The sequence below is a fragment of the Battus philenor genome, unplaced genomic scaffold, assembly GCF_028537555.1.
Source record: "Battus philenor isolate CCGP_79_NKW_IND1 unplaced genomic scaffold, ilBatPhil1.0.hap1 SCAF_11, whole genome shotgun sequence".
Lineage (NCBI taxonomy): Eukaryota > Metazoa > Arthropoda > Insecta > Lepidoptera > Papilionidae > Battus > Battus philenor.
The window spans coordinates 14,950,316-14,967,519 of record NW_027181673.1 but is presented as its reverse complement, the minus strand read 5'-3'; the positions used below and the strand labels follow the sequence as shown (position 1 = coordinate 14,967,519).

The window sequence follows — 17,204 nt, the reverse complement described above, 5'->3', positions numbered from 1 at the left end:
TGAGTATTATTCTGCCGTCATAAGAAAGGCTGTAACTAATACCATACTGTAAGCTATACCTACTTATAAAAAAGCTTGTTGGAATATGAAGAAACTTTCTTGTTATAACGGCACAATTAATAGTTATAGGGGGGGAGGGGGTTCAGGCCTAGTTGGCGCCAGGGTTTCATTGCGCTATACGAGCTAGAGCCGCCACTGAAACTAAATAAGACCGTATGCAATTATTTTGCGAGAATCGTACAACTCCGATTACTGGTCATTACATGTTCATAAATATCTTTAAAATAATGTTTCCATCTACAATACATTTGATATGATCAAAATATTACCACGTAAATAATTACATACTATGGTATCAAATCGCGCCGTGCGTTGACTTCGTATTTACAAGTATTAACATCTAATAGTAAGTACATTAACACGTTCACTGCGGGCCCAATTTTGTAGAACTTTCAGCTGGTGCGGCTGAAGTCGAATCAGCCTCAAGCTGAACTTCCTAGTAGTGCGGTTGAGGCCTTTTCTACCTCATGTTTCAATCATTTTTTTCACAATATTGAGTCAATGCTTCGCAGACATAAAGAAAGCTATATTTGTCTTTGTCATATCTCACACGGTTGAGTGTAGACAGCCGCCGCACTAGAGAGAGAACACGAGTTTTACGCGCCGCACCAGTGCAAAGTTTACCATGAGGCTGAATCGGCCTCAAGCCGCAGTGAACGTGTTAACTAATGTAAATAAACATTATTTGATCTCTTGTACAAAGCGACCCATATTTGAACTCACTTGCCTTGTAATATAAGATAAAATAAAAGCAAATAAAACCCCTGGACGGAAAGGCGAAAATTTCAATATTGCCAATATTGTACTTTTAAACGCTAACACAATTCATACATATCATCAATACACTTACTTACTGGTTAATTATCAGTTTTAATAAATCTCACTACCTTATTCAAGTGTAACTTACATGCGACTTATGTATATTCTAAGTTAACAGCAAAGACTTAAGTGAGCAGGAACAAATGATAATGTACAATTAAATGTAAAAAAATATCACAACCTTAAAAACTAAAGCTTTATATTGCTGTATCTATCTTTTGGCGCATTTCTTAAAGAAATGTCATTAATACTGAAATGATTTTTGGAGAATATACAAAAATTGAAAGTTGTAGGAGGAATGATATTTTAGTGTCAGAATAGACGCAAATATTAGAATGACATTTTTGTAATGGTCGTGTGGAAAGGAATAGTTACACGGTACGCAGTCAATCGTAAGTTGGGCTCGGCCCGCTTAACGCGTTCGCATATCCTTGGATGTACTGTTACAATATATATTTTTATTCAGTTAATTTTCTTTTCGCCAATTCGCTAATAATAATGATATTTGGCTGTGTTGACAATATATCATTGGCGAATATAACGCTCAACGAATCCGCTGGCTTGGTCACTTGGATCGAATGGGATCGGATCGGAGTGTGAAAGACGCGTACCTGGAAAAACCGAAGGGTCGAAGACCAGTGGGTAGACCCAGGTATCGCTGGATCGATCGCGTTGAGGCAGACTTGCGCGAATTGAATGTCAACCAATGGCAGACGATGGCGCAAGATAGAGGAAAGTGGAAGTCTCTCGCTTCGGAGGCCAAGACCCACTTTGGGTCACTGAGCTAGCGGAGTAGTAGTAGTAATTTTCTTTTATTTATTTTATTAAACCACAAGAAAAAAATACATGTGGTCAAAACTGTATATGGAAATATTTTCCTCTCACTTTACTAGGATTGTAACAATTTTTGGAGAGTTTGTATCACACTGTGTTACGATATAAGTGCCAGTCTGTGGTGTGTATTGCTTTTACTGCTGTGGTATCAAGCGTTCGAATCAGACCAACACATGAAGCTGCTGCTAGTGATATGTGAAATACGGAATCTTGGATAGCAGTTTTATGCAAAAATAAATTAGACTGAAATGCGTGTTAGTTAAAATTGGCTAACGTTCTCGGTATATGGGCCGAGCCGGACTGACGATCTAATGTAGATATATTGCAGCCTTTCTAAACAACTGTTAGAGTATTTATAATTCTTAAAGCATTCCTCCTACGAAGCATAATATTTGTCTTTTAATTTAAAAATATTATTACAATTTGTATAAGTATTAATTATTAAATTTACTTTGATATGCTAATCGACTACCTTTAGGACAAGAAGTAGAACTATTATTTGATTATCACAACGTAATTTACATTTGTAGTTACCTTTCCGATTTTATTTTATCACTTATTGTTATTTGGTCGTCTCAGGAGATCTCAAATGCAGGTATGAAGCGCAGTGGGGATATGAAAACGTTTCGTTGTCGTTAGAACAGTACATAGTAGTTTAATAAAGAATTATTCGAGTGATTTAATCTTAAAATACAATTTATACAAACTGTCGCCTACCTGCAAAAGGAATCGTGTGAAATTCACAATCTACTGAGTGAAAACGACCAAATAATCTACGGGCTAGGTACTACATCTTAATATTTTCCTAAAAGCCTTCCTGAATTCAGGGTTGAAGATCGTGTAGATGACAGGATTTAAGAAGGAGTTTATGTAACCGAGCCAGGTGTTGAGGATAAAGACGGTGACTCCAGGGCTGAATTGAAGACCGAATTTTCCACAAATTGCGTCCACGACGTTGCAGGTGAAGAATGGTGCCCAGCAGAATAGGAAAACACCTGTAGACATACACATTATCATTTATTGGTAGCACTCGTATCAAAAATTAAGTAAAAGTTTTAACAGTTGTAAATACAATGGTTTTATTGATTTATTTTAGATTTCAATAAACTGTTTCAAAAGACTTACTGTAAAAAGTTTTTAGTTTTGTCATTAAGTTGCAACTTTTCCAAAAATCAGAGTTAAATCTTATGAACAATTTATATGGTCTCCATCATTTTGAACCTCCTATTCACCCTTATTTTAAAAGTGCAGGGATTTAATTTTTAGTTTAATATCTTTTTTTAGTTACATCTTTTCTTTCACTCTCCTCTTCCGTGATTCACATTTTCGCTCTCCTGGTGTGCATACAATAGCATCTCAATTTCTTTCTTAATTTTTTCGTTATTTTCCTCCTTTCATACATCACCTCACCCTTTTCTACACGATTTCCACAGTATCGTAGTGAAAATTTTCTCTTATCCTAATATCTATTTTGCAAATTGCTTTATAAAAAAATACACATTTTCTTGTAAACAATTAAGAACCAAAGTTTTCGAACTTTAAGGTAAATTGTAAACCTGTAAAGAAGGTCATAAAATACTTATTATATCGTGGAAAAATTATAATTGTATTAACTTCAAAATATATTTCTTCAAAAAAGAAAAGTATCAAGTTTTGTTATGCCGTATATAATATTGCGTCATGTAAACAACTAACATTTAATGCTGGCAAGGCCTAATCTCGACCTATGGTAAATAAAAAAAAACATTTTGTAATATAAAATACGTTTATGGAATATCGTTTTTGTTTGTCCAATTTGCTTAAATCAACGAATGGTATCAAAGTATAATTAAAGAGACTGTGTAATATTCCTCTGATTTTTTTTTATATACAAGTTTGTCAATAATTGTGCCAAACGTTTACTTTTAAGAATTATATTAATTTAATTCACCATCACCAACATTTCAGCTTTCATGTCCACTACTGAACGCAAGGCAACCCGGTAGATTTCCATTTTCTTCTTAACTATCTGTACCGAGTTGTCTATGCACTTTTTAAAATCGAATTATTGTTCATCGATTTTCCAAATGTGAAAATGAAAATTGGAAATATGTAATAATATAATAGTAGATGGCCGTTGAGGCCGACAAGTTCTCGAGTAGCTATCACGAGCTGGTATATACGGCGTGGCCGGTCGTCGTGATCATATTTCCTGAAGGCCTATGCCAATGGGCGTCTATTAATTGAAAAGAAACAGAAGATGTTTGTTTTTCATACCTAATACGATTGCTAGTGTTTTAGTCGCTTTCCGTTCCTTTTTAGCGGATGATTTCTCTCTTTTCTTTTTGCTCGCCTTGTTCGCTTTGTATATAGTGAAGCGGGCGGTGGCAGCGCTGGCCTTTCTCTCCTTCTTTGACGTTGTACCGTCTCTGAGGTCGTACGTGCTCGCCTCGTGGTCGTCTTCGGATCGCATGCCGAGTGACGCGTTCCTGTGGCCAAAAAATAATTAATATCATAGAAGATTCTCGACTTGTTTTTTTGTTTATTTAAATATTTGAAGTATGCATACTATACTTTTATCAGATGTTCTGTTTAAGTTTATACACACCTGTGAAGTAATAAACGTATGATATAACTGTAGTATGTTTCTCTCAATATTATAATATTAATCACCTGTTAGTTTTTTTACAAATTAAAAAATTGCGTCATATAATAAATAGGTAAACTTTTACGCTTTTATTTCATTTATTTCTGGATATAAATAAGTTAGAATACACAAGGCACGAAATAGCACTAAAGCTAGTGAATAAATCCTATACCAATTTAAAGAAATTTTCCTCCCCCCCCAAACAAAAAAATCTTTACTATGTTGTTGGTCCACCATGTTGAATATTTATGCGACATTGGTATTATTGACATTATTTTACATTATTACTTCTATTATTACATATTACATTATTTACATTATTAAACATAGTAACATTATTTAATTGCGCATTTATCTTCTAATAAACTAAAAGTAAAGAGTTTTATTTTAATTTGTTGTATACTTAGTTATTTGAATAACAAACTTGTACTTGGAAAATCCTTTAAAAATACTACATACGTTTTACTTTGTGCAAGAAGACAGCAAATATATTTTTAATGAAACCCAACCTTGATTCTGGATAGAGACGTGTCATCTTCTCGTTCTTCCTCCACTTGGTGTCGCAGGACATGTTACGGAGCACCGTTGCTCCCTTGGATCCCGGAGATGCCGGCGGGGAGATGTGCTCGCGGATTGCATCATCCAAATTGGATGCTGCGTAACCCGAGTCGTTGTTCCCGTTTGGGTCCGGTGTTATTTGCATCTTCAGACTCTTTTTCGTCTTCCTAAAATACATTATTGTTATTCATTTTTATCCTTACTACTCCGCGTTACAAATCAACTACCATACGTGCATATATTTAAAAGCAACTCTAGTTTGAATCATGTTAGAAAAAATCTTTAAATTATGGGGAAGTCGTCATCGATGTCGGTGGGAAACCAAGATATGAGTTAAATATTTAGCGCTGCTTGCATCGATTTTGGCGGAGGGCTATACCTTGCAACGGGAGTCTATCGGCTAAATATTTTTTTTCTGAATTAAAATGGTTTACACTTACTGCATTCTATTTTAAATTCATTTTCGTTGTGATTTTTGTAGTTTCTCGTTACTTTAATTTATGTTGAGTAATATTTAACATGTAAATCATTTTTTTATATAAATGCCCTCTTAATATAATTTTAATTGAATAAGAATTGAATTAAAATAGAATTTGAATTAATTTGAATAAAAAGAATTGATTCGGAATTGAATTTGAATAGAACTAGGATTAGATTGAATTAGAATTAGAATAGGATCTGAAACTGAATATGAATTAAAATAGAATTTAATTGGAATTGAACTTGGATTGAATATGAATTTAATTTGAATTGATCTTGAATTGAATTTGAATTCATTTTAAATAGAATTTGTATTGAATGTGAATTAAATTTTAAACAAATATAAAGTTTTATAATTTTTATGAGAGAACAATTAGTAAATACTTTTTGGTATATATATCAGGACAATACAGTAAATTGAATATATTAATTGAGAGAGTAATTGACATCTTCAACCGTTATTCCGCAACGTTTATTATGTCGTAGCTCCAAATAGTGTGCGACCTACCCACTGTATGTATATATATAATAATAATCTTATTGTCACATTTTTTGGAATATATGTTAATTATTTTTATTATTTAAATATTTTTTTTATTGCATGGATTGCAAGGTGTGTTGTACTCCAAGGATACAAAATACTATTAAAAATGCTAAGTTTAAAATATTACTTTGTTGTTTCTTCCGTGACAGATGCCAGCATGAACTCCGTGGACTTGTCGTTCGGAATGACGTGACAATCGTCGGCCTCGGCTTCCATATCTGCAGATCTCTTGTCGAAGCTAAAATTAATAATTTTTATTAACAAAATTACTTTGAGATAAGGTTAGAATATCTGTTGTATCACGTTTGATATTATTGTCACAGATGATCAACGTGGCTTTCGTATATGTATATGTATATGTATATATACACCATGAAGTGATAAATTTATAGCTGCAACACACAAATATATTATTTAGATTTCAAAGGTATTTTGTATATATAAATAAACAGCAACCGATGATCGTTGGGGTCAAAAGATTCCCGAGTGGTGAGAAGGTAGATGGTGGTGGTGGATGCAGGTAGCTCAGGGCAGGGTGTCGTGGCGACTTTTAAGGGAAATGTATGATATTGCTACAAAACACGAGTTACAGAACCCTCTAAACAATAACACAACACGGAACCCTAATAAGCGCCAAACACAAAAGTGCCGTAAACACTCGTTACCTTAAAGTTATTTATAGATTTTTGTGTGCGGTTCTCGGAAATTCTTACCGTGAACTACCCTAAACTTAAGAATACCACGGAGAAGATCTGGAACCTTCAGTATAAATAGGTGTACTCTCCATGACGTCAGTTCAGTGTTGCTTTTCAAGTTATAAGATCAAGATATACGATCAGTGATACAAAGTGACTATTTGATAAGTTATTTGGACAGTGATTTCTTAAGCAATTTAGAAGCGTAGTTTTGACTAAGCGAAAGTATAATTTGTGTCACAGTAAGGTGACCATATGATTTGTGAATAAAGAACTCCTTATGAACCAGTGGTGTTCTTTCCAAGTCAGAACCCACAATACGTACCAATATAATGCAATGTTCATCGGCTGATAACAATACGAAGAAAGCGTACAAATAGTCTAATTATTGTTACGCACTTGTTATTAAAGTATGTATATATATTAGAGCAACTGTTGAGTTTCTCGTCGGCTCTATTCAGTAAAATTGCCTTGCGAACCAGCGGTAGCTTCCTAGAGGGACAACAATGTCTGATATGTTATGTTTATTGTCGAATCGTATTCGAATAAAGAAAATTTTGATTTTGAAAGGGTTGGGTGTGTACATTGACTGAATGATCAAAAATACAACGTGAAACCAATAACAAATTGTAATAATACTGCTACATAAAAAGCCGCCATATGTGAAAGTTCCCGCGGACGTCGTCACAACGCTCAACCGTTTGCTCGTCTCGCCCACTCGTCTCGCTCACTCACACGGCGTGCACTATTCGCGTTCTTGCTTGCTTTGGCAGATAGCCAAGGCGCAGCACGTGCGCCCGCGACCATTGGAGTTCTCGGGAAGTCGGATTTGAATTAGGAAACGATGCGCAACCGCTCGTAGGCGCATTATTCATTTTCCAGGCACAAATTATATTAATTATTCAATAAACGTTTTTAACATCACAAAATTAAATTTACCGCGAACATAACATGCAATTACTTTATTGCGGAGTTTATAACGATAATTAAGTGTACACGAAGCAAATCCCGATGCCGCAATCAGCTGAATAAACAAAATGGAGGGAAATGCGGAACTGATCGTGAATACTTAGCTAAGTATTGCGGAGGAAATGAGAGAGGATACACTGAAGGTTTTACTTACATAACTTAAACATATTCTTTAATAATAAATCCTTTTTGATAAATTAGTTTTATCTATATAAATACAATAAAGAATAGTTTAAATTCTACTTCGTGTGTATGTGAAATATGTAATGCTTACTTCAGTGGCATAGCTATGGTATTTGGGGCCTGGGGCAGATTGGGACTTGGTGCCCCCCCCCCCCTAAATAGTCTAAATAATTTCAAAATTCAGAACAAAATGTAGTTAATATATCTTTTTTTTGGTTCAAAATAATAATAAATATATATAAAATAACATTAGATCTTAATAAAATTTATTGGGAAAATTTATAAACGAACATTCCTCGCTTTTTGGCCTGCAAAGTCATTAATCACATTTCAAAATCAATAGTGTCGTCTAGTTCATGTTCTATTGACATTATTGCAATATTATTTAATCTATTTATCATTAAATAATCTTGCAATAATGTAATAATTTATTATTTTGTCATTTAGGGCCCTTTTAAAAAACACTATGTTCTTTGTGAATGAAAAGGCTTAAACACTGTGTATATTGTAATTCGTAACCGTTTATTTTTTTTAGTGTTCATATTAATTAACAACTTTTTTAGTATAAAAATAGTAAAATTCGATATTCTTTTTATGTTATTTACTTTAATTTATGGTTTTCATTTTTCTTTTAACATTTCATTATTCATCATTCAAAAAAAATTCAAAAAAATTATTTTCAACTTTGGTGCCCCCCCTACTTGTGGTGCCTGGTGCGGCCGCCCCGCTCGCCACCCCCTAGCTACGCCACTGGCTTACTTATAACTAAACGATATATTTTTAGAAATATTTAAGATGATTGTATCCTAGAACCCAACGGTAAGCATTATGACCTGCGATCATAGGTGATGCATGGTAATTGATGCGCGCTGTTAGCCGTTTTGGCGATTTCCGGCGACCCTCTCTATGTAGTATGTCGATTGGGGGGCGGGGTTACTATGGTTTGGTAAAATCAAAAAAAAATAGGCAGGATTTTATATATGTGTCTATCGAGACATATGCAAGCATATGTATAACCGTCTATTATAACAAGAGTAGGCGCAACTTGAATAGAGCTAACTTAAACTTGAATCAATTTTGAAAAATAACGGTAATACTTTTAAACAATTCCTAGTAATTTTGTACGATTTTGAGTAATTTTTTTTATATTTATTATTCGCAGGAAAAATATTGTGTTACGAAATCTTTTTTTTTTTTCGTATAAATATTTACTTTTTTTGGTATACTTTCAGCTTTCATATTTATGCTGCCCATATGCATCGCACAAATCACACCTACAAATATATTAGAGTATAGTTAAATGAGTAAAATCAAATATATTGTCTACGAAATAGGTAACTTTGTCGTGATCACAGAGTAATATTTACATAGAGGTTACCTATCATCATGGTCGTCTTCATTGCTCCCAGAGCCGGTGTTGGTGGGTCGGTCGTCGTGCAGCGCAGTCTCTGCTAATTGTCTAGTCTGTGCCACGTTCTCGATGACCACAGCTGTAGTCCCAGTGATGGGATCTCCGGACACCGGAGGCTTTTTGGCTGCCCTCTGTTTTTTCGCTCGTTTTCTCAAAGCCTGATTATTAATACAAAAGTCAAAATTGTAATCATTGGACAGTTTCAATACTAAACAGGATAACTTGAAATAGGTTGTAAAATCTTTAAGAGGTGAATATATATATATTATTTGCTAAAAAAATTATAGCAATATAAAATGATCAATTATTATCGAATAATTCAAACAGTGAAAAGTTTGCAAGGACGGTATGGTAAACAATAATTTAATTAACTTGTTTAAAATAACATACATCTCAATGTTATTTTAAATTTTACACAGCAATGATTAATTGCGAATATTTGATAAAGGAACCACACTATTTAGTTTGCGGCAAAAAATTACAAACACGAGTTAATTAGATACAATGTATACTACATTTTTATGAAGGGAAAGTTTATTTTCAAACATTAACAGAATAATTAAAAATTGCTGCACATAAATGGGGGTACCACTACACACACAACTATTCGAAATTGAACAGGCAACCTGTATACTACTTAAAAAACAAGTCATTTTTTATCTTGTGGGATCATTCCCAGGGCCGGCAGGACAGGCAATGATAATAAGAAGTCCAAAGTAGAAGTGTGTATATTGAAACAGCCCATATTTATACCGATTCTTAGAACCATGATGATTAACCACTTCGACACGAATGTCGAGTATAGTCGACGGCCACAGGTGAATGCCCACAGCCGGCTCGTACCTGCTGCGACACTGTGCTCTTTAAAAAACTCGTAATAAGAGTGTTTTACATCACAAGCTAATACAGATACGCATTACGTTCATATAATGTTATTATAATAAACTTCAATTACAGAGATAGGTAAAAATTGTTCGGTTGACGAGTAAAGTCGACGCTCATCTGTGCGCAATCATATTGCGGCCGTCGACTATAGTCGACGCTCGGATATGTCTATGGTATTATGGTCGACAAGCGCTGTACCGAAGTGGTTAATATTGACCCAAGAAATAGTCATCCAATCAGAAGGCAAGAAGTATAGTAGATCTCTCTGGCGTGGGATTCCCCTGTCCGATGCACCGCTATTTAAACTCTCTATATATATCTCTATAATTAAAGTTGACTTACCTTAAATATATTGTAATATAGAAACATCATCATTATACAAGGTATGTAAAAAGAGCCAATAGAAGAATACAGCACGTAGTTTTGGCTGTTGAAGAGGCACTCATTGAAGTTGCGATCCGGAGTGTCGTTGAGCCCCAGAACTATGGGAGCGCCTATAGCGGCCGACACCAGCCACACGAGCACTATAGTGAACCATACACGTCTGTTGTTCTTGTGCTTCGCATATTTTATCGGTTGAGTAACGGCAATGTATCTGAAACAATGGAAATGCTTCGCCGTTAGGTTTAATATTTATTATTTATAATGACCAGGTATTTATGTTAATTCTAGAACGTCATTGCATATATTCTGGAATTTATTACGTAAATTATTGTTTTTTTTTTTAAATAAAAATTGTAACGACGAATAGTAAACGTTTATATTCGTATTAATTTGAATAGTAAGTAGTTCGAACCGTGAAAAGGATTTTTCATCCCATAAATATCTCCAAAATCGACCTCGTCAAGGCTTACAACCAAATTTGCGTCAACCCAGATGACGTACCGAAAACTGCCCTGACGATTCCATTTGGATTATTTGAGATCGAGTTCATGACGTTTGGACTTAGGAATGCGGCTCAGACTTTCCAGCACTTCACAGACGAAGTACTCCTCGGTCCTGACTTCACCTATGATTACATCGGCGACATTCTTGTGTTCTCCCGTACTGCGGAAAGTCATAGTGCTCACTTGCGCGAACTCTTAAACCAACTGAAGAAGTACGGGCTACCGATCAACACTTTCAAATGCGAACTTAGAAAACTAGAAGTCGATTTTCTTGGGTACGGTGTTTACAGCTGCAGGATCCAAGCCGCTTGAGAATAAGGTTCAGGCGATTCTGTATAACCTTTCTCCCAAGACCGTCAAAGAACTGCGTTGCTTTTTGGGTATGTTAAACTTTTATCGCAGATTCCTTTCCGGTGCTGCGAATCTTCAAGCTCCTTTGAACGCTTTGTTAAGCGGTCCGAAGGTAAAAGATTCTCATCCAGTCATATGATATCCACTAGATGGGCTATCATCACCGATACCTCAGAATCAGCGATTGGAGCTGCACTACATCAACGGAAAGGAGATGACTGAGAACCGTTGGCTTTCTTCTCTTACAAGCTAACCACCACTTAAGCGAAGTATAGCCCTTACGATCGTGAACTTCTAACTGTGTATATATGTAAGCTATCAAATACTTTTGCCGTGTGATTGAAACTAGGACTTTGGTAGTGTACACTGACCACAAACCACTAACTTTTGCCTTTCTGTGTGCAAGGAGAAATGTACACCACAACAGTTCCGACATCTCGATTTCATTGCACAATTTACGACAGACATTCGCTATCTACGAGGAAAGAAGAATCTTGTTATTGATGCCTTGTCTCGCGTAGAAGAGATATGCTCCATCGACAATTAAGCTCTTACACGATATCAGGATACAGAACAAGAACTGCAAGACTTGTTACTCCAAGGTTTCGCCCTGAAACTTGAGAAGATCAAGTTCATCAACAGTGACATTTCAGTCTACTGTATAGGTGTCGACCTCTATGAGACAACCCCGTCCTTATGTCACTCCTCAACTTCGCAGACTGATCTTCGACACAATTCATGGACTATATTATCCTGGAAACGCAGTTACAGCACGACTGGTCTCACAAAGATTTGTATTTCTATGGATTCGGAAAGACTGTAGAGCTTTGCCCACAGCAATGTTTACAATATCAGCAATCCAAAATCTCCAGACATACCAAATCTTCCTTTTACTCATACCTATCTTCGAGGTTCTCTCACGTTCACTCAGACATCGTACACGTTTTACGACAATGTAGTGAAAGATTATATGACGGTCGCAGATTCCTGTCATGGTTGGAGTCATGGAATTGCATGTATGGATTATGTAGGAAGGCGAAGTGTTAGACCTAAGTAAAGAATAGACAATAGTTTTTACAGTATATTTTTAAATTTATTTTGATCTGTTGGGCCCCTACAGATTTATGTAGATATATAGTCAAATTTCGACAAAAATGTGACGATCAAATTGACTATGGAAATTGGTGTTGCAAATAAGTTTCAACTACGAATTAATAGTTTGTCGCATACACAACTAGTCGTTTTTAGTCCTTTTGTGAACAAGCCTTACATACTCGCGCTTTGCAAGTTTTGACACTTTTTAAGGCGTCATTATTGGGGATTTATCGTACAACCCTGTCTTCGATTTACAGGGACAGGTTTTTCCTCACTCCCTTTTTGTCCGTCTAAATAATGCCTCGTTTCTCTTTTTTCCTTCACATAATCTTTTATCCCTTTTAATCCCTTTACGTTTCATACATCACGTCTTTTCTTCCACCATTTCCTCCAGCACTGCTTTTATACAATTCTTAATTTTATTTATCTGTATTTTTAACAATGTCCTTATACTTTTTATTTTCTTTATCTATAAATATTAATACATTATCACAATTTTTATGACTTATTTTTGTATCAAAGCAATTTTTCTTTACCCTTTCAAAGATTATTGTTTTTCGCTAGTTTAATATCTTACTTATTGGAAACGGTATTTGCAAGTGTGACTAAAAGTTTGCTAAACTTACTAAAACATTATCTTTCTACATTGACACACAGCTAAGAGCAGATAAATGTCCGTGGACTCTTTTTACAAATTTTGAACCGTCATCTTTGTCACGTCAACGTAAAGCCCCGCCGAGTCTCCCATGGACTTATTTGAATTGCCTGGACCACTATAAGGAGTAAAGATTTAAGATGATTACGCTTCGTATTGCTGATCACTACCACAATACTTTTATGTAAAATTATTCTTGAGCGTTCGAATTCGTATTCAAATTCAAATTCGGAATTTGAATTCGGACGTCATGAGTGATGAGGTCGCTGCCATTGCGTTAGATTCGTATAAGTTTTAAATATTGCGGTAACTCAGCTCCGCCCGCAAATTATTAGGGGGACTGGAAAGTAATGTCGCTTTCTCAAGTTATATTCACACTACTACATTTTTAGCAAGTTTTTATTTCTAACCTAACAGTATATTCATCTTCGTTATCGACAATCTTTTTCCATCTAGTTTACAAATTTTTAATGCCGGAGCGGTAACAATACAATCGGTTTTTTTGTAAAATATGTCGACAGAAACGCCATTACTTTCCGGTCCCCCTAATAACATAACGGATGACAACACCAGAGAAGAGGAGATCGATATCCGTATCCAGAACTCGCTGAGATGCAGTGCAGCACTTCACAAGGTTCTAGTGTCTAGGCTCCTAAGCAGAAGTACAAAAGTCTGTATCTACAAAACCGTAATACGACCAATATTGATGTATGGCTGTGAAGCTTGGACGCTAACTTTGAAAGAAGAACAAAAACTGCTAGTGACGGAATGCAAAATCATGCGGAAGATCTTGGGACCAGCGAGAAATCAAGACGGATCTTGGACGCTCCGAAAGAATGCCGAAATTGAGACTTTAGTAGCACAGCCAAATATCATTGGCGAATATAAAGCTCAACGAATCTGCTGGCTTGGTCACTTGGAGCGAATGGGATCGGATCGGAGTGTGAAGGTAACGTACCTGGAAAAACCGAGGGGTCGAAGACCAGCGGGTAGACCCAGGTATCGCTGGATCGATCGCGTTGAGGCAGACTTGCGCGAATTGAATGTCAACCAATGGCAGACGATGGCGCAAGATAGAGGAAAGTGGAAGTCTCTCGCTTCGGAGGCCAAGACCCACTTTGGATCACTGAGCCAGCGGTGTAAGTAAGTAAGTAATAATATCGATTGCATCTAAGATGTTACTTCTGAAATAAAGACTAATTTCAACAACAACACCTCGTTTGTATTATTTCTAATAAGTATAGAGATATGATCTCATAAATATAATAGTATGTAATACAAATCTTACCTGTCTACAGAGATGGCGACTAGATTGAATATACTGGATGTAGATGATGTGACGTCCATTGCGATGTAAACATCGCATATGAACGCCGGCAAACCCCAAGAGCCATTGACCTGAGAACAATAAAATGATATTGAATAAATTTGTAATTATAAAAATTGTAGTTTGTTCTACAATTCCTTGCTTATAATAAACGTAGGTATAAATAAGAAAAGGACCAATATTTAGCCATTTCCGCACATGTAGTGGTAGTCATGCAATAAAATGCACCGCCCGCTAGCCCGCTGATAAAAGCGTATGCGGCAAACAATACGAATCACACAACCGCCACCGCCAAACTACTCAACACGTGTTTCACCCCTCCACGGGGCATCTTCAGGAGCCATGTTACACCGATTAGTGGCAAACACAGAGTCAAAGCGGGCGGTGCATTTTATTGCACGACTACCACTGCATGTGCGGAAGTGGCTAAATATTGGTCCTTTTCTTACTAAGGATGGACTTCCGCGAGGTAACGCCTGATTCCATTAAAAATAGTAGGTATAAATGTCGTTGGAGTCGAAAGATAACGACTAACATGTGCCGGTAGACACGGCGTAGTTAGATCTCCCACTAAATGGAGCAAATGTCAAAGTTTTCATTTTTTTGTTGCCTATGTTTCGGAGCTTTCTGGTTAACCCCTAGCATCTGTAAAAAGACGTTACAATCTCAGGTAATAAAATTTTCATATATATCTTTTATTCATATTTTACTTCTTTCTTTCTACGTAAGATCTTTTACTACTTTTTCTTTCCTTTCATTCTTCATCTATTTTTTCCTTTCCACATCAAATTTTATCCCTCTTCACCATTTCCAAAATGTAGTCTGTCTATCACTATATATTTTAATTATAGATACATTTTTATTTATCACAGTATTTTTTTTATCTGCTAATTTTAATTATTTATTGTTACGTACTGTGGGTTCTGACTCGGAATGAAACACCACTGGTTCGCAAGGAATCTTTTATTCAACAATCAGATGGTCACCCTACTTTAACACAAAGTAGACTTTCGCTTAGTCCAAACTACGCTTCCAAATCGCTCAAAAAATCACTGTCCAAATAACTTACCAAATAGTCACTTTTATATCACTGATCGTAGATCTTAATCTTATAACTCGAAAAACAACACTGATTTCTCGTTATGGGGAGTATATCTATTTATACTACGGATAAGATTCTAGTAAGTTCGCGATAATACTCGGTTAGAATTTTCGAGATTTGCACACAAAAATCTATAAATAACTTCAAGGTCACGCGTGTTTACGGCACTTTTGTGTGTTTGGCGTTTACTTGTGTTCCGTATTTTTTGATAAGGGGGTTCTGTAAATCGTGCTTCGTAACATTATGTTCGATGATTATTGTAAATGTAATGCTACTATTTTAGATTTAGTCATGGCAACATTATTTATAATTGTTTTTAGGTTTATTAATCTGGCAGCTTTCTTCTTCCTCACCTGTCATTTTGTCTATGCACATCAAGTGCTGTAATTTTGTATAAATTTAGACCATGCATGCGTTGTTTTACTTAACAATTTGTACTTCATTTATTTTGACTTTACAGTTAAGTTTGCGGGTAGTCGCTGGATGGGAACAGCTATTAGTATTTGTGTAAATATTGTATAATAGATACACGGAATATTTGTACCGTATTTAGCTGTAGGTGTGAACGCGACCGAGGCCAGGGTCCTTCTCCCAGGCAATGGATGTAAACTACTGTAGTTGGTGCGCGGGCGCATTGGAATGTTTGTTATAAAAACGAGGGTCCGCTGAACCAATAGACACTTCCACGATCCCACTTGAGATGTACCGTTCCCCGCCAAGGGTTCAACAATTTTTTTATGACAGATCAATTTTAGTTTTATTCGGATAAATCAACTTCTTAGTTTGCGTCCACTGATACCGTATAATGATTTTAAACATTAATATTCCTAATTTTTTTTTCATAATGCCTATCACAGTTATAATATGTCTTATTTAGGCTCTTACTCGACCTTATTTATTATTTTATTACTACATATGACAGTCTATACTATTTTCCTGAATAACATCGGGAATATGAGGGCGACGTTTATAGTTAATGTGCGTTTGTTAATTTACTAATAAGTTTGATATGAGAAAGTACAAAGAATAAAGTTCACTATTAAACTATATTTAGAATTTAGGACAGTACAGATATGAAGACGGAAACTAATTTTATCCAAAGAGAAAACATTGAATATCAGAAATGCGATAACGGCAAAGCCAAAGAATATAATGCAAGGTTTATTGCGTTGCAAACGATTTGGAAAAAATCGCGGCAGCGAGAAGCGAGGATCAAGCGCCCGAGCATAGCTAACAATGGCGAGCAGCGGCCGAAGATTGCCGAAGTTAACCGATGCGCCAGCGCAGATAATAAATGCACGCGTAATGTGGATGCGATCTTTGCGTTATTAATGTTAGGAACATTAAACATTCCTTTTAGGTTGCCAAAGGTTCATTGTCACTCATACACATAGGTAGTTTTTTTTTTTAAATTTTCCCCCTTTTTGGGAACCTATCGTTCCCCATGCTTTCTTTGGGACAAGGACGTTACAATGCGGTTGTCAATATTTTTTTTCTTTTTTCACTTTTTTCTTTACAACCTTACACGAAATCTTTCATTCTTCATGTTCTGATATTTCTAATGAAATTGTTTCTTATTTCGCAGTATATTTTTATTTGTTTCCGTTATTTACGATTTTGTTTATACTTTTTATTTATTTATTCATTCAATTCCACGAATAATTCACCTTACTTTTTATTTTATTACCATTTACGTCATATGTAGATTAAAATGAGTTAGCTA

At 35.6% G+C, this 17,204-nt stretch overlaps 1 protein-coding gene across 1 annotated transcript in view; it reads right to left on the bottom strand.

Moving 5' to 3' along the window:
- Positions 1–2,392: 2,392 nt before the first annotated feature.
- LOC137932574 (dopamine D2-like receptor) overlaps positions 2,393–17,204 on the bottom strand; it is a 172,157-nt gene continuing 157,345 nt past the window's right edge. The window contains exons 2-8 of the mRNA XM_068776185.1: positions 14,341–14,450; positions 10,407–10,659; positions 9,147–9,337; positions 6,049–6,159; positions 4,849–5,064; positions 3,970–4,181; positions 2,393–2,708 (exon numbers count right to left, since the gene is read on the bottom strand). Of these exons, the coding sequence (XP_068632286.1) occupies positions 2,494–2,708; positions 3,970–4,181; positions 4,849–5,064; positions 6,049–6,159; positions 9,147–9,337; positions 10,407–10,659; positions 14,341–14,450 (1,308 nt within the window). The 3' untranslated portion in view covers positions 2,393–2,493. The remainder of the gene's footprint in view (positions 2,709–3,969; positions 4,182–4,848; positions 5,065–6,048; positions 6,160–9,146; positions 9,338–10,406; positions 10,660–14,340; positions 14,451–17,204) is intronic.